Source organism: Pantherophis guttatus, chromosome 5, assembly GCF_059756535.1.
Source record: "Pantherophis guttatus breed Tessera chromosome 5, ASM5975653v1, whole genome shotgun sequence".
Classification (NCBI taxonomy): domain Eukaryota; kingdom Metazoa; phylum Chordata; class Lepidosauria; order Squamata; family Colubridae; genus Pantherophis; species Pantherophis guttatus.
Window position 1 is genome coordinate 21,829,306 of NC_142067.1, and position 25,316 is coordinate 21,854,621.

Genomic DNA, 25,316 nt, shown 5'->3' on the forward strand with positions numbered 1-25,316 from the left:
TCATAATCTTGTTGAAGTCTTGTAGTCTCTGTACCAAGGAGAGTAGTAAATATTTAGTGAAACTACAGCTACCACTCTTGCAAAGGGACCCACTGCTAAATATGCCCTACTAAATGATCAGAAGAAGCAAAAATGCTTTTTAATTAATGCACAGATAATTCCAATAATCCCCACACAACAACAAAAAAACCCCTTAAATTGCTTTACTTTTACATAAAGAGGCCACTTAAGTGATATGCCTATCTAAACAAATGATACCCCACAAATAACCTGATCCACCTTTAGAGGGACAGAAACGCCCAGGGATGTAATATAGTAGTCTACTGTGTTTCCCTGAAAATAAAACCAGGTCTTATATTATTTTTTGCTCCAAAGGACGCTTTAAGGCTTATTTTCCTGTTAGGTCTTATTTTCGGGGAAATACAGTACTAAATGTGTCTGTCTGATTGATAATCTTAACTGGGGTAGGATTTATATTACTGGCATCCTGAAAAATCATGCTAGGGCTTATTTTCCGGTTGGCTCTTATTTTGGGGAAAACACGATAGTACCCTGTCTATGTATTGTATATTATATATACAATATAAAAATCAAGAGTTTTGATTGCCAATATAGATATATATTAGCTCACATATGAAGCTAGTTTAATTAAGTATTTAATAACAACCAATCCTATTTAGAATTAACAGGCATATGTGTTTGCGTGAAAAAGAGAACAGTTTTAACTTTGTCCATGGACAACACAATTATATAATAATCAATAGGAAAGAATATGTATATGTAGATCAGAGTTAAACTGCGGAGTCCTTGGTGCTCTCTGAGCTTGGCTGTTTGCTTGCTGATGTTTCATTACCCAACTAGAAAAAATCTTCAATGCTAGTATGAAGTTTGCTCCCTGTCTACTGTATATACTGTATATACAGCAGCTTGTCCTACCAGTGTTGGTGGGGATGCAGTTTTTTTGTTAGTGGTACCTTGATTGGGGTATTTATTTTCTGTTTCTTACTCTTATCTGAGTATTGGCTGCTAGGGAGAATATCTTTTAGCTTTTTATTGTCTGTTTTGAATGGTGTGTAACTATAGTTTATATCTATGTGTTTACTGACGGCTGTTTTGTCTGAATGCCAAGCTTTCAGGAATTCCATAGCGGTTTTGGATTAACTTGGTCTGGTATATTCAGAGTTTCCAAGCTGAAACATAGTTGAGTCTGTCCATGTACTGAGATATTAAGGAGTTTTCATTGTGTCTTCTGACTGCTAATTGGTATTCATGGATACATTCTGCTAGTCTTCTATCTGACCTACATGGTAGCTGTTACAATCCTTACATTCTATGTTGTAGATGACCCCTATTTTTTTTTCTTGGACTACTGGATCTTTTGATATACTTGATTTACTTTGAAGGGCTTTATTTGGTTTGTATCCTATAATAATGGCATATGATTGTAATAAGTCTATTAGTTTACTGGTTCTTTCTGAGATGATTTTAATGTATGGTAGTCTTACCCTTTACACACACACACACACACACACCCACACACCATAAATATGAATAAAAGTAACAATAAGTGAATATACCTTTAGCTGAGTTTCTGTAGGAGTTGATGCCAAAAATGGAGGCTGCCCCACTAACATCTCAAAGAGAATTACACCAACACTCCACCAATCACAAAGCTGAGTATATCCTGAAAGATAAGAAGAAAAATATGTTTTCATTGTTTCGTGCTAGATTTAAAGATCATGATTATCACCATCACCATTATCAACACTACCACCATAATGTATATCCCATTATATGCAGGCTTATTAAATCTTTTAATCTAAAAAATGAAATAACTGAAATGGTTCATTTAGAACCCACTAACGCAAGCAAAACGTGCATTTAAGAATATTCAGCTTATTTTATTCATTGAACTTGTAAAGCTAAAAAAAAAAAAGCATTGTATTCTTCATAAAATTTCATCTATCCTGAATGTTGTCATCTGTTTCACCCAATATTTGCTGTAGAAATGGTTCTGCCCAAGTCTTTTTTCATGGAAATTGTCTAGATCTGAAAGTCAGTTATGGATTTTCTGTAATTCTATCTTTGTTACAATGAAAGCTGAACACCCTAAAGCTTTAAGAGTTTATCTAGATATGGATGGAATATTCACACTTTCACATGGTAAATAAGTTTAATAAATAAATAAACAGTTGGATTTAAGATTATATTAAATAGCACAAATGAGAAAAACAGGGTCTCAAAGTGACAATGTCTTTCTAACAAAGATAAAAACCATCTACCTTTACGTAGAAGAACCTCTGGCGCGATATAGTTGGGAGTGCCAACTAAGGAATGGGCTAAGCATCTCTGATGTTGCTTTTTAACTCTCTGCTCCAAGGTCTTCAACCTGTCCCCACATCTACAATTAGACACATCGTCCCAAAGATCACTTGGCTCCATGCTATCCTGCCTGATGTGACTCCCTTTCAAAAGAAGAAAAAAAAAGATTACAATCAAAGATCCATACAAACATTCCCAAGTTACAAAACAAAAATGGACATTATTCAAAATGAATTGCAATACAATATTCTAGATACGAAGAAGGTAATTCATTTTTGTTGCAGTTTGTATTAACATTTTTCTGTGGTTAATTTATTAAAAAAGAGTGCTCCACAAATACTAGGAGCCATAAGAAAGCTTTTCAGCCTTTTATTGAAAATAAGCTCTGGGACATCAAGTATGTCCAGAAATAAGGATTTATGCCAAAGGCAAGGTACACCTAGAGTTTGAATATCAAAAGTTCTATCAGACTAGATGATTGAAATTTATAACAATTTTGGTGATTGCTACTGCTATTTGTACTACGGTTACTATAATTATAAGTCTATATATTTTATTGGTGTGTTTTGTGGCCCAAAGGCCAGAGTAGCTTTGCAGAGAGAGATGGATGGCCTATAATTTTAATAAATAAATAAGGATTTCATTTGAACATCTTGGTTTCTCTTAATTTTATTCAGAATACTGTTTCTAAAATAAAAAAGGTAAATATCTAACAGCTTGTTCCCATGTTCCTTAATCAGTATTCAGAGTTAATTTACGACCACAATTGAGCCCAAAATGTTCATTGCTAAGCAAGACGGTTGTTATGTGAGTTTTGACCCATTTGACAATCCTTCTTGTCACAGTTGTTAAGTGAATCACTGCAGTCGTTAAGTTGGTAACATGGTTATTAAGTGAATCTGGTTTCCCCATTGACTGTGCTTGTCAGAAGGCTGCAAAAAGAGATCCATGATCTCTGGTCACTGCAGCCATAACTACACGCCGGTTGCCAAGCATCCAAATTTTGATCAAATGACTAACAGCCATAAGTGTGAAAAATGATCATAAGTCACTTTTTTCAGTGCTGTTGTAACTTCAAATCAGGGGTGGGATTCTCCAACAATCAGCTGGGAGAGAACTGGTTTGCTCCGGCAATCAGCTGGGCCCTGTGCTTTACTTACCTTTATCTTTGCAGCTAATTAGCGCGGCAGAGCGGATTGCCTCAGCTGTTTTAATTCCCTAGGACTAACGCGGGAGGTGATTTTTTGTTGAACTGCGCATGTGCGTGCAATGCACACCTGGTGTGGGCGCGCACAAAGCACACGATCACCGAACCGGCTATTAAACCAGAAGGATCCCACCACTGCTTCAAATGGTCACTAAATTAATGGTTGTAAGTTGAGAACTACCTGTACTGATTTTGTGCCTGTTCCTAGCCCAGGGTAAACGTTTTATTCTTATCTTTAAATTCCTACTAAATTCTGCCTTCCACCCTCTTTTTCCTCTACTCTTCAATCCCGGTAAAACCTTCCCAAAAATCTCCTGCTTCTTCAAGGGATTTCCCTTGCTAACTCTACTTGGAATTGCTTCCCAAAACACCACATGGTATTGGCTTTCTTTTATCTTTTAAGATCTTTTACTTGGTTCTCTTTAAAATATTGGTATGTTTTCAATGTTTTGGAAACTGTTCAAAGAATTTACCTAACAAGTGAGATATAAATTCTTACAATAAAGAAACCTTAGACACTATCTTTAATTTCTACTGTATTTCTGAATATTCTTCAGTAATGTTTTTTTTTAAAACAGCTGTGTCATATATTCTTCTACTTCAGCCTTCCCCACTCTGGCAGTCTCCATTTGAATTCAGACCATAACTCTGAGAATTCTCGGCTAGCTTTGCCTTCCAAGGAAGATGTCAAATTGAAAAGAGTCGCTGCATTGCACCTCAACTTATCCAAGGATCAATAAAAAAGAACATGCATAAATCTACTATACAACCCTGCATCCAATCCCTCTTCTTTTTTGTGCAACATGTTTAGATAGTAAATTTGTAAAACATCTGGTTCTTATACTCTGCAAAGTGACAAATACAGTAACAGAAATGTCAAAGCCTAGCATTATTAGTTATTCCTTTTTAAAACTGTATAAGAACCCTACCTTTCTGATAGTATTTTGAGTTATGTGTCCACCTGAATCCAGTGCAGAGGCCAAAGTCAGTCAGTTTGATGTGTCCATCAAGATCAATCAGGATATTATCTGGTTTGATGTCCCTATGGATAAATCCCATTTTGTGGACACTTTCTATGGCTAAAGTTAGTTCAGCAATGTAAAACCGAGCTAGCTTTTCTGGGAAGACTTCCATTCGGATCAACAGGCTCATCATGTCTCCTCCTGGGATGTAGTCCATCACAAAATACAGGCTGTCTTTATCTTGGAAGGAGTAGTAGAGCTTGACCACCCATTCATTGTCTGCTTCTGCGAGGATATCCCTCTCAGCTTTGACATGAGCCACTTGGTTACGGTTGAGCACATCTTTCTTCCTCAGTGTTTTCATGGCGTACAGAGCATGAGTATCCACTTTGCAAGCAAGGCAGACTTCACCAAAAGCACCGATGCCTAGAGTCTTGATTTTTACAAACATCGATTTATCCATTTTAGCTCTTTTCAGCCTGTTATAGTTTGATTCTTTTTGGTAGAGAATTTTTCTCATCTGCTCTTGCTCTGCTTCGCAAAGACCAGCCTTAGTCAAAATCAGGGAGTGGGGAAGAGAGGGGAAAAATAAGCAAAAGAATCAGTATCATGGCAACAATTATCAGAAACCTACACAATATACTGTAATTCTAAATTACAGCCAATCATCTTTTTGTCCAATTCTCAGGTTCTAAGCTAGTTTTCCCTAATTTGGGGATGGAGGCTCTAAATATTTAAATACAGCACAGATAGATTATGTTCGGGTTTACTCACTAAATAAGCCAGTCTTCCTCTGACATCTGCCTGGACAGCCCAAAGTCTGCAGAGAAGGACCTTCACATGGATTACATTAGATATCGGGGGTAGGGGGAGTATATTCAGCATAGGTCTCCCCAATGAGTTTTTCCAAATGTGTTCAGAATCATGTTCATTTCATGACACTATTGACAGACATAAAAACTGGTTGGATTCAATACATGTAATTGTGAGAATTTACTTTTTAAGGTCAGTTTGGTATAGTGGTTAGAGCATCAGGCTAGAAACCAGGAGGTTGTAAGTTTTAGTTCCACCTTGGGCACAAAGCCAGCTGGGTAATCTTGGTCCAATCACACTTTAGAAAGAGACAATGGTAACCAGTTCCACAATCTTGCCAAGAAAACGGCAGGGACTGTCACCAGCACTTAATCACATTGGAGGAAAACTTTATATCTAGTTTTGAATTCACATGTTAAAGGAACAGAAAAATGATGTCCTTTTGGTTTTAGATGAAATGATGCTGTATGTAGAAAAGAGAAAGACCTACAGACTTACTTTTCTTTAGATACAACACTGTTATATATAATTTATGTGTACTTGGAAGGTCCTAACGTAACAAGTTTTACAAAATCAAATACAGAAGCCCACAAACATAAATCACCTTGGCCATTTCCTGCTCTAGCTGTAGCCGGCGATTCATTTTCTGCTGATAGGTCTTTATAACATTCTCCACATGCTGCTCCATGTAGAATTTAAAGGCAAACGGTGAGTAGCTCTTGATTCGGGATTCTCTCTTCTCTTCATCTTTGCCATTCTTCCGCACTGGCACCGGGGAGGTCTGTATTTGCTTTTTATCCTTGCCTACTTTTTCTGATTTAGCTGTCTTGATTTTTTCATTCCTTTCTCCGTTTTCCTCAGATTTGTTGCTTGCTGAGCTTGGGATTCTCCGAATGGTTTGTTCCATTCCTGGACGTAAACAGTTAATATCAAACTGCTCTGAACTGTTGGGTAGCAGCAAATGTTTGGGATATGGCGGTGGAGGACACCTGAGTTCCTGATTGCTATAATCAACATCTAACGGATAGGCATTTGCTCCCCCAACAGGAAGGGGGTGTTGCTCCATCATTCCTAGGTTGTCTAATGCTGAAGACTGTGCAGGTAACCAACCTGGATGAGCAGGGCCTACAGCAGTCTGAGGTTCAGGCCTCATCACTCTTGTGCTCTTAACTGGTTGGAGAATATGAGTAGCTGTGACAGCCGTGATGGTATTTGGAGAAGGCATGGAGGCCTCAGTTTTGCCTGAAGCAGTCTGCCTCATAGGTACGGGCATTTGTGGCTGGTGGTTGTTAAAAGAATTGGTTCTACTGGGGACACAGGCATCTGGCCTGAAGGGTACATGTTGCCGCGGAGAGGCTTCCAATGCTTGGCTCTGTAGTGAATCACGACGGGATGAAGAAGAGGAAGAGGAGGAAGAGGTTGTTTGCCACTGCTGAATCTGAGAGTTATTCAGATCATATAGATCCATATTCAGGCTATTTCTAGATGGGGTTAAGAGACCCTGGGGTGGACTGTCTGAAAATTCATTACTAAATGGAGCACCTCTAGTGATTACATGAATTGGATGAGAATTTGGGATTGGCTGTTTGTGATGGGAATGTGGCATATATAGACCAGCCTGCTGGAACCCATGGCCAGAATTGTTAGGTGCAACAGTTGCTTTGTTAGGGAGGCTCGGATACCCTCCTTCTTGTTGCATTTTATTTTGAAAAGAATGGCTCCGCTGAATTCCATATCCAAGACCCTCACTCTGCACCATCACAGGCTGTCTGCCATAATGTGGACTATTTGAGCCATGGGTACCCTGCAACTGCAAAGCTTGGTTACTGTGACCAGCCACTGGATAGCTGATGACTGAGGAATCCATGTTAGTAGGGTAGGCTTTCTGTTGAAGATTGCCAGGAGTGTTGTGGGAGCCTAAGCATGGTGGCCTTTGTACAGAAGCATTCATGGTCGCAGACTGAGAAGCAGAAAGTAAATAGTCCATATATGGCCTAGGAACATCACTGAGTACATTAGCAGATTCAGCACCAAAACCAGTGCCTTCATAGGCTGGGTTAGTTATCTGGTGATAAGGTGAAAAAGATTCAGTGGATCCTTCAAAACTTGGCCTTCGGCTTACATTGCTTGGCATTATATTTTTTCCTGTGGAGATTAACACAACGGATGGATTAACATCAGAAAGATAGGTATATGAATAAATGCTGTCCTTTCTTTCAAACACACACACACACACACACACACACAGAGGGAGACAGAAAGAGGGAGGGAGGGAGGGAGGGAGGGAGGGAGAGAAGTAAGGAAGGAGAAAGTATTGTGTAACCATGCCAGATTTAAAACAGTTATTCACTGTGTCCAAAGTTTAAGCACTGGTTTCAGGGGTGCTATTCAGCAGGTTCTGGAGAACCTGTAGCGGAAATTTTGAGTAGTTTGGAGAACGGCAAATACCACCTCTGGCTGGCCACAGAGTGGGGTGGGGATGGAGATTTTGCAATATTTCCCCCAGGAGTGGGGAGCGAATGGGGATTTTGAAGTATCCTTCCCCTGGAGTGGGTGGGAATGGAGATTTTGTAGTATCCTTCCCCTGGAGTGGGATGGGAATGGAGATTTTGCAGTATCCTTTCCCTGCCACGTCCACCAAGGCACGCCCACAGAACTGGTAGTAAAAAAATATGAATTCCACCACTGACTGGTTTCCAGTCAAGTTTACTTTTCATTGTGCATGAAATCAATTTTGGAAAAAATGAAATGTTCTTGAAGTTTCTTTATAAGCATATTTGTCTTGCTGCACATGTGAAAGAATGGGGAAAGAAAAATAGTGAAGTACATAGGCTATGTTATTCCTTTTCTTTTTGCACTGAAAACAGCACAGAATTCTTATGTCTAGTTTTTCCTTGTAAAAGAAAATTTCGATCTCAAATCTTTTAACACTAAATGCAGTGTAGTTTCTGCAGGAATTCCAGTCAGTTACATGAGAGATTATCACATAAAATGATCCAGCCATGGAATTTCATGTAGAGTTTTCCATAGGATCATAATCTCTCTTCCTCCTGTCTTATACTGTGGCGTTACATTTACCAAAGTTGGGAGAGCTGAAATCTTAATCTGGTGTACACTCAGAGCTAGATTCACCTTGAAATAGTTGAAAAACACACATAGAAGACTAAACGAACTTGCTTACCTGAAGAAGTCTGCTTAATTACACGGACTATTTGTTCATTTCTAGGGTCTAAGTATCCCATTTTGCTAATATATTCCAAAGCTGCTTCAATGCTTCTACTCCCAGTCTGTTTGAGAGCTCTAATAGCCATTTCCTAGACAAAATTAAACAAACACAAGAAATCTGTAAATTATCTGGAAGTATTTAATGTAATATAAGTACAACGAACTGAGGCATTTTATTGATGTATTATATCTGAATATATTATGCCTTTAAATTAAAAAAAATGCAAGTAATATTTACTGCATCCTGCCTTTTCTCCAGCAGCTCAAAATCATGTAGATTGCACTCCTCTAGATTTTTCCCACAACAACCATTTTATGTGGTAAATTGGGCTTAGAGTAGTCCAAAGTCCCCCAATGAACTTCTGTGGTTGAGAGAAGGCCCAACCCTGGGTCTCCCTGGTCTTAGTCCAGCATCTGAACCACTACACTCTATGTACAGACTTCACAGAAAATGTTGAATTAAAGGTGCATCCCTTCCTGCACCATCTTTCTATAAACACTTATAGCAAAAGTAATTCCCATTTCATTTTTAAAAAACAACCATTGCTGCCTGGTTGTTGTAAGGTTTTTGTTCAATCAGTTTCAAGCTTCAAAATGTGCAACCCAATTAACTGGCTATTCAACTAAAAAGTAAAAACAAGAAGATATTTTGAAATGTCTAGAAACCCACATATTTTATCACTTAGGTGTAGAACAAAGCTTTCTAAAACTAGTTGGCTGAGAATGCTCACCACCCCCCCACTAGCAACTCAAGACACAAACTCAAATGAACTAGGTTTTGGCATATAGCTAGAATGCTCCAAATATTTTTAAAAATATTCGGTTCTGCAGTGACACCCTGCAGCAGCTCTTCTTACAAGATGCTTCAGATAGCATGCTTCTGAGATTTCATATTCTTTTAAAATAATTTATATGAGAACAAAATAGCTGGGGGAGTACAGGGTGGCCAAAAGAGCAGAGATAGGTGGAGACAGGCAGGTGGGGAAGAGTTGAAATGCATGCTATTGTCCTGTAGGCTGCCAAATACGATCACATGACTGTGGGGCGTTGCAGTGGCCATAACTTCAGGGACCAATTGTAACTACCATTCATTCATTGCCGTCGTAACTTCAAACACTGGCTGAATGAATGGTTGTTAAGCAGGGACTACATTAACCACCCCACTTGGAGAAAATAAATATTGTTTCATAGCCAGCAGTTATTTCCATGCACTCTTTACCTAAATACTATTTCATCAAGGCTGGAATAGCAGCGGACAGCTTCCCCTGTTCTAGCCTCTGTGTTGGCTTACTTCCCCACTCACATTGGCAGAGGATAGGACTCCAGTTGTTTCATAAGACTGCCCAGCAACATTTTTCATTGAGAGGGGGAAAAAAAGGGAGCTGGTTGCCAGAGTATATTTATAATCATAAGTTAAGATTGTGAAAGAAGTTATGGAAAGATTCCTCCTCTCCTCAAAAACAGACAAGAATCCTTTTCCAACTTGGTATGTCTGAAGGAGACAACAGGCGGTTCAAGATGTGGACAAAAGAAAACCGCTAAAAGTCCCATACTTAATACAAATATAAACAATGTGCTTTTCCATTCACAAGAAGGACGGGCGACAGATGCCGGAAGGAGATCAAGAGTTCTTCAAGGGAGGGGCAGAAGAATGGGCTTCTTCAAAAGGAAGGAGAATTAGCCTTTTAAGGAAAGTTCATTGCGATTATTCATGCTGCTAAGTTTCTTGCCCACTGGAAGCTCAAGGAAGACAATATTGTTTCCCAGAACACATGGTAATTTCTATTTCTGGGCCATTTATGAAGGTTTTATAATCGTTTACTCAGGGGCCCTGCTTCTGCAGGATATACCCATGATTACGTTTTAAAAATTGTACCTGTTACATACATTAAGGCAATAAGAAGACAAATATGGAAAAATACTGTACAAAAACACACACGGGAAAACTGGATCAACTTCATTACAATAGACCTCCACTGAGCACAAGGTAGTGGCTGAAGGGATTTATTTAGCTAGTTGGGGATGGGCCAGCAGCTATTCAGTTCTATAAATACTCTGCTAGTCCTAGGAGACGCAATCCTGAGTTGGTGAATGAAACTGAACCTTTAATGGGGTTTAAAAGAAAAACCTGAGGGGGAGGCTAAGAAATTAGAGGAACACTGATGGAAAACAGTTCTTAGGACATGAGGGGGAGTCTAAGAGAGCACATAACTCCATTTAAATGATAAATCATTATAATAAGAGGTTATTATAAGAGATGAGTTTAGCAATAGTGCATGGAAGTAAACAAACTGAAATTAAGGAAGATAGCTATAGAGGTAGAAAACTAGCAGAGATATGGAGTTATATATTGCAGAGGACCACTTTGCAAATAATCTGAATGAATTCCTTCAAACTTCATGGAAGCATACCTATTTCTCATTAAATTAGCCATTTTTTCATGCTTCCACGTAAGCCTGCAAAAAAAAAAAAAAAGTATGGCTCCTTTAATGAGTCAACACATTAAAACAGCTGCCTCATTTTCACAGGTCATCTAGAACAAAGATGACGCTATATGGATGAAGATGGTTGCATTTGTACGGAGTCTTGAATACTTTTTCTGACTTTATATAAGCATGCTTAGACTTATTATCTAGAAAGGGAGAAAAATATTAGAAGTGCTCCATTCCTTGGTGATGAACAGATACTCTCTTTTGTCAAATATATGCTTCTGAGATTTCATAACAGTAGACAATTTGACAGAGAAAAGGACAACAGGATTTGTAAAAGTCATGATTACATGATGGCACAAAACTACACATCTCACTTAGCTTGGTAAATGGTTCTGTGACTGATTCAGCAGTCATGATGCACATTGGTGTAAATAATGTGGGACCCATGTAATTGTGATTTTTGAGGTTCTGGAACCCAAGTGCAGGTTTCCAAATAGGAAGTTGAGAGGATCAAGCTATATTTAACTGAAATGTTACATAGATCATATACGGAATCAGCTACCCAGACAAACCTGAGGAGTGTGAAGGAATGCATGAGCAAAATCCAATTTGATAGTCACTGTGGAACTAAGAATGTGTTTAAAAAGGAGGCAACAATTTAAAACAGGATGGAACTGCTAGAAGATCCATCCCATCCCCAGCCAGGAAAATAAAATGAGCTGGAAAACATCTGGTTCGGCATCAATCATCTCTGCAGAATTCAGGTAAAAATGTTTGATTATTAAAAAGTAGGACGTAAGCACACTATAAAGCAGGGAAATCAAAGAAGCCAAGTGCTCACAGAAGACAACACATATTGCAGAGGTATTTCCATAAAGGCATCCTGTCTAAGTGTTTAGAAGTGAATATTAAAAGTCTTTGAGCCAAAATTGTGTGTGTGTGTGTGTGTGTGTATGTGCGCGCGCGTGTGTGTGTGCGTATAGGGGGAAACTGGGGTGCTTGGGAGACCAGAGCAATAGGGCTAAAAAGAAAGTTAATGGCAAGAAGACAAATAGGGGCATATAGTCATCTAAACATAAAAGTCTCTGGGAAATACTGTCCTTTGCACTTCAGAAAGAAGGTACAATGTCATATTATAAACTAGAAATTATAGAAGGGCAAATTTCTATATAAGAGCAATATAACTAGGACATGTCCCCAAAGTAATTTAGTAGTCAGCACATAGTATCCTAGTGCAAATATCTGTATCTGAACTGATAATTTAATGAGAGAAATCTGAGGAAAGATTGTGCTGACAAGACACGTTTTACGTTGAACAGGCAAATGAAAAACAAATAATTCCTCTGGTTCAGATGGAATCCATCCAAGAGTTTTTAAAGCACTAAAACATAAACATGCTGATCCTTCAGCAAATATATGTGACATGACCTTCAGAAAAGGACCGGGCAGTGGTTCATTTTTATACAGGAACCAAGAAAGATCCAGGAAACATCTGTTCTGGGTACATTGGTGCCAAGTGTTATTAGAGTTAAAAAGATTGGGTTTATAGGAAGATAAAGCTTGTTAAGGAATCATCAACATGGTTGCCTCTCTGACCTTTTCGAATTTTCTGAGGGCGTCAACAAGCATGTGAATGAGGTAATCTAGTAGACAATGGCTGCCTGAATTCATAAAAAGGCTTCTGAAAAGGTTTCTGAGAAAGTACAGTGAACACATTCAGTAACAGTAACAGAGTTGGAAGGGACCTTGGAGGTCATCTAGTCCAACCCCCTGCTCACGCAGGGGACCTGTACTAGGGATTCAAACCACTGAACTGCCGACCTTTCTGATTGACAAGCTCAGTGTGTTAGCCACTGAGCCACTTAGTCAGGCTATAAGACATAAGAGAAGAGCTCTCCTTAACTCAGTAATTAACTGAAAATAGAGAATAATAGGAATAATCAATCAATAATTTATACAGTAGAGAATTTAAACAGTGAGAATTTTCCAGCATACATATTGGGGCCATGCTTTTAAACTTATTCTACAGTCATTAACCTAGGATTAGCAAGTGAGTTGACTGATTTTGCTAGTATTGTATCCAATTATTTGGGGAAATTCATACAAACAAACAAGAAAAGCAAAGTCAATGGGGACCAGATTCACTTAACAACCATGTTACTAACTTAACAACTGCTGTGATTCACTTAACAACTATGGCTAAGTAAGGTAATTAAATGAGGCAAAACTCACTTAACAATATTTTGGGCTCAATTGTGATTGTAAGTCAAGGACTACTTGTATGGGATAAACAAAATCCTTTTGTTATGCCACCCATATCTTTTAGAACTAGAGCAATTTTCTAGTTACCTATAAATAATATTTAACCTTTTTTTTTGGCTGTGTAGTCCTTTTTGCCACACCTGTTTGACCATAAGATACAACTTAATTGGCACTTTCACCTGGAAGTAATGAGCACCCTCAATGACTATATTTTCTAAATTTGGATGGACTGCACATTTCTCAAATTCAGGGCTATTAGCCAAGACCTTCAGGCGAACAGGGCAAAATCTGTCCTTTGCCAACTTGACTAGAATGACCGGGTCAGAGCTGATGGCAGATTACCCGCCAAGTCCTTCGATAGGCTGAAAGATTTGACAAAGAGTTTCCATTTCAGAATCCACTTCTTCAGGATGAAAAAATAGGTTTTTATTCTTCTTAATGAGGCCCAGATTTTGATATGCCCCTTTTAGCAGAAGATTTAAAACATTTGCGCATGTCGTCCCAAAGGTGCTTTTTCAAGAAGCCACTGGACTTTCTTTTTTTTTCTTTGAAGATGTTTCGCTTCTCATCCAAGAAGCTTCTTCAGCTCTGACTGGATGGTGGGGAATGATGAGAAGCCAAACATCTTCAAAGGATGAGAAGCGAAATATCTTCAAAGAAAAACCAGAAAGTCCAGTTCCCTCTTGAAAAAGCACCTTTGGGAAAACCATGACCTAAATGACTGAGAAGCTCCATAGACATTTACGCAGGTACAAAATGTAATGGTTAAATGATAAATTAGCTAATAATAGCAATCACCACAGGGTGTACCAGAAAATATGGCTGGGATAAAAAAAAAAATGAAACCAACGAGATTTTCATTTAAACCATTCTGCATGCTGTCAAAAACTTCCCTAGTGATCTTCAGTCAGACAACCGAAGGTCAGAAATCTGCAAACTGTTAAAACTTGGAGATAAGCGCGTCTGTTATTTAGCATTATCTCTGCTAATCCTAGTACTAATATCCATTTCAAAAAAGAAGCCTTAATAATAAGCAAAATAAAAAAAAATGAATGTAAATTGACTTAATCTCTAAAACAATGTAACTGGATGCCACGAATTGGGGCAGGACGTTTTATATTTTCAGTGGCATTTTCCACATTTGCAGGAAACTCAGTATAGCTTTAGGCAACTATATTTATTTATTTGGATTAAAAGATCCATTTTATACAGCCTTTTATTTTAATCTTTGAATTTGTGCCTGTAGTAATTCTATTGTTCCAATCTTGCTGTAATTGTTCTATTTTTCAGACTGAAAAGACAATAAACTTTTGAATAAATATAACAAGTTTCGTATTAGATCAGATCAACATTTTGTTTTGAAGTCAATCTCTAATAGTGTGGACTGAAATACATTTTAAATACACACACTGAAAATCTAGTGGTAATGTTGAAAGTAACTTCACCAGCTACAGTTTATATGCTTATTTCTCTTCAGTATGTAGCAGCTGAATTTGTTCCACTGCATTACAGTGTAAAATCTAAACATATGAAATCTCTGACAGCCCCTCAATATGCTATTTATTCAATATACAGGAGTCCTGTGTTAATGACTTCTCTATTTAACAATCGTTTGAATTTAGGACAGTGCTGAAAAAGCAGTTCTCAAACAACTATTATAGCATCCTGTGGTCATATATAAGTTTGCTTGTGACCTTCACAGCTGACTTATCACAAGCAAAGTAAATGGGAAAGCTGGCACTAAGTCACAAGTTGTGGCCATGTGACATTGTGCTGATGATTCGCTTAATGACCACAGAAGTGACATCATGAGTTGGGTATGGTCAGATTTCACTTAATGACTGGATCATTTAGCAGTGAGTTGCCTATCTCAATTGTGGTTGTTAAGTAAGGACTATCTATATATCCTGCCTTTCTTCCTTGACATTTTTTTTAATGTTCCAAGTGATATGTATAGAGATCTTTTGTTTTGATATCTGATTTCTTTGTAGCATTTTCAAAACATATTGAATTATTCAGTACTGAAAATCAAGCACCACATAGTACAAGAAGTGAATGCCAAAGTCAATGCCAAAATTTCTGTTGCTAAGCGAGACAGTTGTTAAGGGAATTTTGCCCATTTTACAACCTTTCTTGCCACAGTTGTTAAGTGAATCTGGCTTACCCACTTACTTTGCAGGACTTAGGTTGCAAAAGGAACACTGCAACTGTCATAAATATGAATCAGTTGTCAAAAACCTGAATTTTGATCACATGACCATAGTCATTAAGTGTGGTAAATGGTCATTAAGTTATTTTTTTTCAGTGCCATTGTAACCTTGAATCATCATTAAACAAATGGTTGTAAGTTGAGGACTACCTTAATATATTTTATCTTCCTAAACTAATCAAATTACAGTAATGGTGAGTGCAATCATGAAATAAAGAGACAAGTGCTATTTGCGGGAAAGACCATGACCAGTGTAGATAGGTAGTGCAGTAATATCATATTGACAACAAAATGTATGATCAAATCTTTGGTTTTCCAAGCTGTAAATATGAAAACTGGACATATGAAAACTGTCCTACCAGAAAACTGAACAAAGAAAAATTGATGTCTTTTAACTGAGGCGTTGGATAAAATTGATATAATTGGATAAAATTGAGAATGCAGTACTTCGGATAGCAAACCTTCCTTACTCCAGATAAATATTTTACATGAAATAAAATCAGATGGTCCATTGATGCACTAATGAAGCTGAAGCTTCAGTACTTTGGACATATAATACAATGGTAAAAGTCACTAGGAAAAGACACTGGTGTTTGGAAAAGGCTAACAAAAAAGCAGTTGAAAAATGAATTGCTAGAAGAAAGCAGATATTACCAGGGATAGTACAAGTAGGAGCTTATAAAAATTCAAAAAAAGCAGCTACTGACAGGCAATCTTGACAAATAAAATAATAAATAAATAAATAACTTTATTGTCATTGTAAGTGTATACACAGTTTACCCATACAACGAAATTCACTTAACACCCAAAGACCAGGTCCAACACACATAACAATCACCAAACACACTCCCACCCACCGCAATTCTCCACCCCTAAACCACCCAAACATCCACACAACAGACCAACTAATCCTGTCCAACAGCTCACTGATGGTGGCCCTTTAGTTCATTATTGAGTGCAATTATAGTTCTGGAATAAAAACTATTCAGAAAACGTGTGGTCCAAGTTTTAATTGTTCTGTATCTTCTGCCAGAAGGCAAAAGTCCAAAAAGATTGTAAGCAGGATGGGAAGAGTCTCTGAGAATGTTATGCAACTTTCTCAAACAGCGAGATTCGAAGATGTCGTCCAGGGCTGGTAGCTGGAGTCCGACGATATTCTGGGCAGTTTTAATGTTTCTCTGTAGAGCCTTTTTGTCCGCTACAGAGCTGCTCCCATACCATGCAAGAATGCCGTATGTCAGGACACTCTCAATGGTGCTGCGATAATAGGACAGAAGTAGATGCTGAGATAGATTTATCTTCCTGAGATAGACAAATGATGTCTACTGAGGCATAAAGAGTAGAAAGCAACTGAATATATTACATTATATTTGATTGCTGTTTGCTCCTCTCTTTGGATTATGAATACTGAGCCAGGAATACTGACTGAATATATTGCAAGTTAGCCAATCTTTTACACAAGTTCAGACTTACTCGTTATTAACTAAATCATGGTTTAATTAACTAACCTAATTTCCTGGACTTGCATGGACACTGAACCATAAAATAATGAACATAGGATGGGCTCTCATAATATATTAGGGTAGTCTTTCTCAACCTTGGCCCCTTGAAGATGGGTGGACTTCAATTCCCAGAATTCCCCAGCCAGCAAAACTGGGAGTTGAAGTGCACCCATCTTTAAGGGGCCAAGGTTTTAAAACTAGGCTAAAATAGCATTGGTTAAGTTTGTGCTTCAGTGAGCCTCACAAAATTAGATTCCATCTTAGCAATATCCTTCATTCATGTTTCAATCCTGAATGCCACAAAATAAATTAAATCGTCCAGCTCAATATTCTTAATTGGTCCAACATTGGTCCTTTGTAGAAGGTTTGCATTAAAGGAAAAGGAAATATTAGAATTTCCAACAATAATTTGTTATATGAAAAGCAACAGAAAAATATGGTGATACTTTAAAGAATAATTCGTTCTTATAGAAACTCTGATAGAGGAGCAACAAATTAATGGTGGTGAATCCATTCAGCAAAATGCAACAAATATTTGCCACAAAAAGGGGCAGTGAGGTGGCTCAACAGTTAAGATGCTGGGCTTGTTGGCTGGAAAGCCAGCAGCTCAAGTTTGAGACCCAAGAGCCACACAATGTGGTGAGTTCCTGTTATTGCCCCAGCTCCTGCCAATCTAGCCGCTCAAAAGCATACAAATGCAAGTAGATAAGTGGGAACCGCTTTGGTGCAAAGGTAACAGCACCCCGTGACATCACGCTGGACACAAGACTGTGGAAATGTCTTTGAACAGTGCTGGCTCAATGGCCTTGAAATGGAGATGAATCCTATGGTTGGCAGCAATTAGCGGAGTAAAATCCGCAGGGACTCCTTTATCTTTACTTGCCACAAAAGAAATGAGATTTTGCAAAAGGAAAGAACTGGTTCTGATATTATTAAATCTTAAAAACATGCCAAAAATATTTTTGAAAACCTGGCTTCAGAAGAGCACTTAATGCTGAGTTGAAAAGTCCTCAGCAACTTATGGCTGTGCAAACGATTAAGGAAGCTATGGAATGCGTAGAGGAAAAGCTGTTTTTTTCCCAGTTTTGTTCTGGCTCTGGCACTGGATGTAAAACTCAACTGAGTCAGCTGAGAGAATGTTCCTAAAAAAAAAAGCTTCCCATCCTCTACATAACAGTACCCAGCAATATCTTTTCTTGATTCAATAAGGAAATTGAACGATACTTTGGAAGAGAAAGTTCGCCAACATCTTGAAAGGCAATTTTTAAATCTGGCTGACAAAGTTGTTTATTAATTCAGACATGGCAGTTTGCTAATTTACTAAAGTAAGGCAGAAGAAGATATTCCAATTTGCAAGTCAATAACAGAATAGCAGAGTTATAAGGGACCCTGAAGGGCTTCTAGTCCAACCTCCTGCTCAGGCAGGAAACCCTATACCTTCTATTGCATTCTCCCACAGCCACAAACACAAATACACTTAATAGCAACATCTTGACCTCAACTTTCAGGGTAAGTAATCTGTCTGGATAGCACTTCCAATGAACTTCTGTGATGAGGTTATTCTCCATCATTAGCATCAATGATGCATTTTGCTAATTTTACCATACACACTTTTGCCAAACACTGTATTTATAACAAAATACGGCTGGCTGACATTGTGTTTATAAAAAGTATAATATGTTAACCATTTCAGCATTGCAGTTACTACTTTTGAAATGACTAGATTCTATTAATTCCTTCTATTGTCACAGAGAAAAAGGTAAATTATGTACCAAATCTGTTCTGTCTACAAATCTTCTTAGGATTCAAAGAGAATAATCCTGTCAGACAGAATCCAAGAAATCCATCAGTTGTGAGTACAAATCAAATTATTAAACAAAATGCCCACAGAATATTTTGAAGAAATGCATAAGCTTTATATAAATTCCCCAGTAATTGATACACTGACCATTAATTAATTAAAGTTTATATCTTTACAGAATGTTGTCCTACCTTTTTTTCTGCTAAATTGTTTTTCCAAAGAACTCAAAGAAACTGATAAGCCTACCCAAAGCATTCAAAAGCAGTGGTAGGTACATTAAATTAGCCCGAGCAAAGCATATCTCCTTAAAATTGAAATTTAAAAAATATTTTAATTAACTTTATATATATTTAATTTACCTTATCTATATATTCTAGAATCATCTAAATAACACAAGGAATATATAAAAGTTATGGTTTTCCATATTCATAAATGATTAAAGATGCTTGATAGTGATAAAGATGTAGTGTAACCGTGCTATTTTGTAATGGAAGCTTTGCTCACACAAACCTGAATTTCTTGATTTTGTTGACAGCCTACAGCTGGAATTCTGTGGTTCTTCAGATGCTGTTGTACAACAACATGCATAGGAGGACACAAGCTTTTCAACAGGCAACTTGGGGAGTAATTACTAATGAAACTAGAAATATTTTAAAGGCATTGCTCAAATGAAACTCCTCTATAACAAGATTCTTCTATCAATTGACAAATTTATTACTAGATAATTCATAGGAGATATGCATTCCCCAAAAGCTGTTTGGGCATGATCCTCAAATTAATTTTTCTAGTTTTTCTCCTTTTTCTGCTCACTTTCTGAACACAAGCCTCACTATATTATTTGAAGGCCAAATATGATCCTTATTCTCTGGAAATTTGCAACTCCCAGAGATGCTCAGAGTCATTTGGCAGTGAGATGAGCAGCATATAAATGTAATTATAAATAATTGCAGCAGAATGACAATAAAAAGGGCTGAAGCTTGTGCCACTCAAGCAGTAACACAGTTTATGGATATATGTGGTGACTAGAGTGACAAAATCAACAATTTAGGGGGTAAGCATGGTTATCACACATAGAATACACAATTATTTTTAAAATAAAAAAGGCTCCTTTGCCTTTAAGGCAAAGTTGTATGAAGTTTAGTATTGTGAGCTTTAATATTAATTATTAAATTATTGTTTTATTAAATTATTTTAGTCACCATAATATAAAAAAGATGTTGAGACTCTAGAACGAGTGCAAAGAAGAGCAACGAAAATGATTAGCGGACTGAAGGTTAAAACAAATGAAGAACGGTTGCAGGAATTGGGTATATCTAGTCTAGCAAAAAGAAGGACGAGGGGTGACGTGATAGCAGTATTCCAATATCTAAGGGGCTGACACCAAGAAGAGAGGCCAAAGCACCTGAAAGCAGGAAAAAGAAGCAATGAATGGAAACTAATCAAGGAGAGAATCATCCTAGAACTAAAGAGAACTTTCCTGACAGTGAGAATAATTAATCAATGGAACTATTGCCTCCAAAAGTTGTGGGTACTCCAATACTGGAAGTTTTTAAGAAGAGATTGGATACCTATTTATATGAAAATGGTATAGTCTCCTATTTGAGCAGGAGGTTGGACTAGAAGACCTCCAAGGTCCCTTCCAACTCTGTTATTCTGTTAAAGAGTCACATTTTTTATCTTTAATATGACCTTCAGAAAAACATTAAAGGCAATAAATCCTTATGGTTAGGTGATCTGAATGGCTCTATTTAAATCAGTGGTCACCAACTGGTGGTCCTTGGACCGGAGGGCCTTGTTCTAGTAGGACTGCATCATGGCCTGGAACTGGCTGACCATCTCAGCCCGCTGAACCTCCAGGCACCAGTACCTGGCCTTGCACTCCTGCAGGTCTTCCCTCTGCTTGGAAAGCCTATGTCCATAGTCCTCAGTGAGGTGCTTCTGCTGAGCCTTCTTCTCGGCCAGATCCAATTTGAACTGAGCCGGCTGTTTTGCCAACTCTTTGCTGCTTAGCTTCAACAACTGCTTCCTGTTGGGGCCCTAAGAAGCCTTGGCAGGCAGGCGAGGAGTGGCTGGGAGGGGAGGGGCAAGTAGAGGCCAATGAGGCATGCCTCCACAAGAGTGACATTGAGTTGGCCACGCCCACCCAGTCACATGACCATCTAACCACGCCCACCTAGCCAGTCGTTAGGCAGATCATATTAGTGGTCCGCGGAATTTAAAATTATGAATTTAGTGGTCCCTGAGGTCCCAAAGGTTGGTGGCCCCTGATTTAAATCATACTCTTCATTGGGAACTTTCTATCAGTGTTGGATACACAGCTTATGCATAACTTTTATTAGCTCAGAGGACAGAGCTACGGGGCATAATTTTATAGCAAAAAGTATCCTATTCGACACATACACAAACACAAACCCTTCCTTCTTCTCCCTTATAAATTGAGCTGCCTCGTAAGAGCTTCTGATGTGGGTAACAAACTCCTAAACCAGTTGCCATTTGAGACTCTCCATTTCTGCATCCTGTTTTTTTCATACATCTCTTCTTTATGCTGATCCTGGTAATTTTCTTGAACCTCTGTGCTTTCTCTTTGCTATCTGCCATTCCTTATCTCTTGCTGATTATTTCCTCTGGCACGGATGCCTCCCACACTTTGCTCTTCCGTCCACCATCTGCTGTTTCATTTCTCCACAATCTGTTTTCTGGTCCTCGAATTGTCTCCATCAGCCTTCTCCAGTTAAGTGTTCAGCTCTCTGTGTATGATGGATGATAAACTATCTCTCTCCAATCAAGATCTCAGAAGGGAACACAGCTGGGGGAAATGTTTTCACTCCCCTGGTTCATTTTGGTTTTGAAATATATCAAGGCAGTTTTTTTTTTTGTTTTTTTTTTGAGAATTCATATCTTTGATCATCTAATAAAACATTTTAAACAATCTCAATTTCCCCCCTTCTTTATCTTTTACTCCCAGCCCCCTCGAAAGGATCTATGTACCGGTATGTTTGCTAAAGACTCGAGATTACTCTGAATTGGTGAATTGTATAATATACAGTATTGGCCAAAATTGTGGAAACCTTTTGGGAAAAGTGTTATTTTTGAGGTTTGATGGCTAATAACACCACTTTTTTTTTTGGAGTTTCAAAATAATCATATTCCACTGCTGGAGTGGCCTGGGAATAGCCCAGACCTTAACCCAATTGAAAATCTATGGAGCCGACTAAAGAAACTTGTTAGTCAGAAGCGACCCAGCAATAAAACCCAGTTAATAGAAGCAATCATTCAATCTTGGTTTCACATTATAATAGCTGCAGAACTAAAAGACTTGGTTCACTCCATGGGAAGACGATGTTGTAAGGCCGTAATTCATGCTAAGTTGGCTTAGTTGGCTACCCAACTAAGTATTAACTGATGTGATAATTTTTGTATATCTTGTTTTTCCTATGGTGATAATTTTTGTATATCTAGTTTTTTTCTACGTGTTTCACTTTTCTACTTTATTATACTGTAATTGCTATTCTAATAGCAAATACTTCATAAAAGTTATTGCATTACATTCTTGATTAAATTATCTTTCCATTGATATATAATTTTTTGGTACTACTCCCAAAAAAAGTGGTGTTATTAGCTAGTTTTAGAAAATACACTTTCCCCAAAAGATTTCCACAATTTTAGCCACTACTGTATGCTTGCTTCTTCTCCTTAGCAGTCATTCAAAGAATTTTGATGCAACTGGACACTCTCTTCACACCTGATTGGAACCCTGTATGAATGTCTGTGGCTCACTCCCACATTTCATCTGAGTCTGTAACAAAATACAGATACGGCTTGAATGTCCGCCAGTTCTTTTCTTTCCATCTAGTTTTTTGCTGTGTTTGCCATTTTCCTTGACAGAGTCCAGAATCAAAAAGTCTGAATTCATCTAACAAAAAGGTATTGCTTCAATGTGGATCTTTACACTATTCTGTAGAAACAGTTTCCCCCTACTTCTTCTATGAAAAAAAATAGCCCTTCTGATCCAGCTGAATTTAAGAATTGGTGTAGGGAATGATTCCAAGTTTGTGCAGTTAGCCTTTCTTCCACCTCTTACAGTTCAGGTAATCCTCGACTTACAACCAGTACCTTAGCAAATGTTCAAATTTATGATGAACCTCCCAGAGCTACTTATGACCCAGTTTCAAAGTTCCGACAGTGTCCCCTTCCCCCATTTTGGGCACTTGGAAACCGGCTTGCAATCTGCAGTGTCTCGTGATCATGTGACTATGATTTATGACATGTTTTTTGCTAGAAATTGGTATTTACATCCGTTCAGCAAAAAACGCTCACTGGGTACAATGGGTATGTTTAACAACTGCCACCTTTGCCTATTGAGTGCCACAAAAAGGTCACAAAACTGGGTGTGGTCTCATGGGGACCCGCTCAGTGTTTCCTATGACTTACAACTGAAATTCCAGGCTGAATTACAGTTGTAATTTGAGAACTATCTGTATTACAGCACAAATGCCTTCGGGGTTTGTATTATCAAATTATCCTTCTTTGAAAGATGGGAAGAGAATGATAATTTTATAAGACCTGGTCTTATGAAAGGCCAACAGGGACGGGACCAATCTAATCTTAGGGGGATTGATGTTTCAAAGGGCAGGAGCCGCAACAGAAAAGGCTCTCCTTCAAGGCACCTGCAGCTGATACTTCCTAGCTCAGGGATTGGCAACCGACGACTCTGGAGCTGCATGTGGCTCTTTCATCCCTCTGCTGTGGCCCCGTCGCTCAAAATACGCGTCCAACTGCCAATGTGCGACACCCGCTGGCATGCGATTTATTGAACTTTTCGACTCCCGGCAGGCCAACCATGGATAAATCCAAGAAAAGGAAAGTTTTAGAAGAAAACAGAATGTTTAATTCAACTACATGTGCTAGTTTTGTGGCCGCTCAGGAAACAGTCAGGAACGGGAAGGGTTTTGTGGCTCCCGGTGTTTTCTTTTCTGTGGGAAATGGGTCCAAATGGCTCTTTGAGTGTTTAAGGCTACCGCCCCTGCCCTAGCTGGTGGTACCCAGAAACAATTGGGGAGACAATACATTGGTTTTTCTGTACTGGTTTTGTCTTCTTATCATGGTTTTTATTCTGCATGCCCTCTTGAGTCTTTTTGAATCGGTGGCCTTAGAAATCTAATGAATTATTATTTTTATCTGCAGTGTACTAATCACTTCCACAGCTCTCTGGTCAGACTCCCTTGTAGTCTTTAAATCTCCACTAAAGCTGCCAGGACATTCCAAACCAACTTGTACATAACATACAGACAGAACACAACAAATGACGGAGAAGGAAGGGAATATTAAAATCCTGAGAGAAGGGAAAAATAGAACTCCTCTTTGAATATATTCTTATGATATAGCCTGAACAGCTGCAAGACTGGAATTTAGACTGTCAACATACTAGACCATTAGAAGGGAGGCCTGTTAATTAATACACCATCAGTTTGCTTTGTGTTTGAAAATGGTAGGGTACAATTTTTGAATTGTTCAGTGCCTGCTGGAGGCAAAAGAATCAGCTAGATGAAACATCCAAAAGGTCAGGCATTTCCATGCAAAGCAGCTGCAGCAATATTATTCAATTTCTGTCTATGTCTACAATTGACCAAGAATAAGATTCCAGGGAGAAAGCAAGCAACAGCTGCAGGACCTTCATCTCAGAAAACAGGAAAATACCGTATTAACTATTGCATGACCATTATACTACTCTAACATTAATTGCAGCTGTTTCCAATGCGTTGCTAGACTCAATTCAAGGTACTGATTCTTGTTTAGAAGTCTTAAACCTGGAATCCCCACAGCTATTGGGCCTTCACCTAAACCTTGTTTTGGAAATATTTGTATGCCACCACAATCATACAACTCTTGGTGGTACATAACATAAAATTTCCAGAGCAAAATAGGTAGCATAAAATATACAAGACAGCCCATATTTTCCCACCCCAATTTTCAAAATTTGTCTAGTGCCAAATAAATTGGAGACTGCCACCTAAATTATTTGAGACCAGCTAGTTTATGACTCCCATCCAGCCTTTATTGACTTTTGTAAATGTGACTGCAGTTTCAAATCTGTTTAAATATTCTGTTTCTTTCATCATGGCACTAATGTAAAAAGTGCTGCAAGAAACATACTCTATGCAAGATATGTGTATGAGTGTGTGCATGTGTGTGTGTATAACAAATTCAGCCATATCATTAGTTATTAAACCTAGCTTGCTGCAATTTTATAACACAAGGTAATGACAGACAACATTCATTCCTAAATTTCACATGAATTAGCTCAATAAATATTCAAAACACAATGACTCTTTTTTTTCTTGATGTTCAGGTTCCCCAATCTTGGAATATGGTCTGCAGTTTCTAGATTTTGGATCTACTATGCTTTCAACAAACAAGATACATTTCCAAATTAGTGAATTCTTACAAGTTAAAGCTGAGAATGATTATTCTGAATCTTCTTCTTCCAAAGATTTATGTTTTTCCAAAGATGGACATCCTATTATCCATGGCCACAAATGGTCCCAAATTCCTTTTTGTGGCCCTTTGGTGTCTTTTTTGGC

At 38.1% G+C, this 25,316-nt stretch overlaps 1 protein-coding gene across 1 annotated transcript in view; it reads right to left on the reverse strand.

Moving 5' to 3' along the window:
- LATS2 (large tumor suppressor kinase 2) overlaps nucleotides 1-25,316 on the reverse strand; it is a 51,266-nt gene that overhangs the window by 3,483 nt on the left and 22,467 nt on the right. The window contains exons 3-7 of the mRNA XM_034410132.3: nucleotides 8,486-8,618; nucleotides 5,909-7,449; nucleotides 4,459-5,041; nucleotides 2,283-2,465; nucleotides 1,578-1,684 (exon numbers count right to left, since the gene is read on the reverse strand). Of these exons, the coding sequence (XP_034266023.2) occupies nucleotides 1,578-1,684; nucleotides 2,283-2,465; nucleotides 4,459-5,041; nucleotides 5,909-7,449; nucleotides 8,486-8,618 (2,547 nt within the window). The remainder of the gene's footprint in view (nucleotides 1-1,577; nucleotides 1,685-2,282; nucleotides 2,466-4,458; nucleotides 5,042-5,908; nucleotides 7,450-8,485; nucleotides 8,619-25,316) is intronic.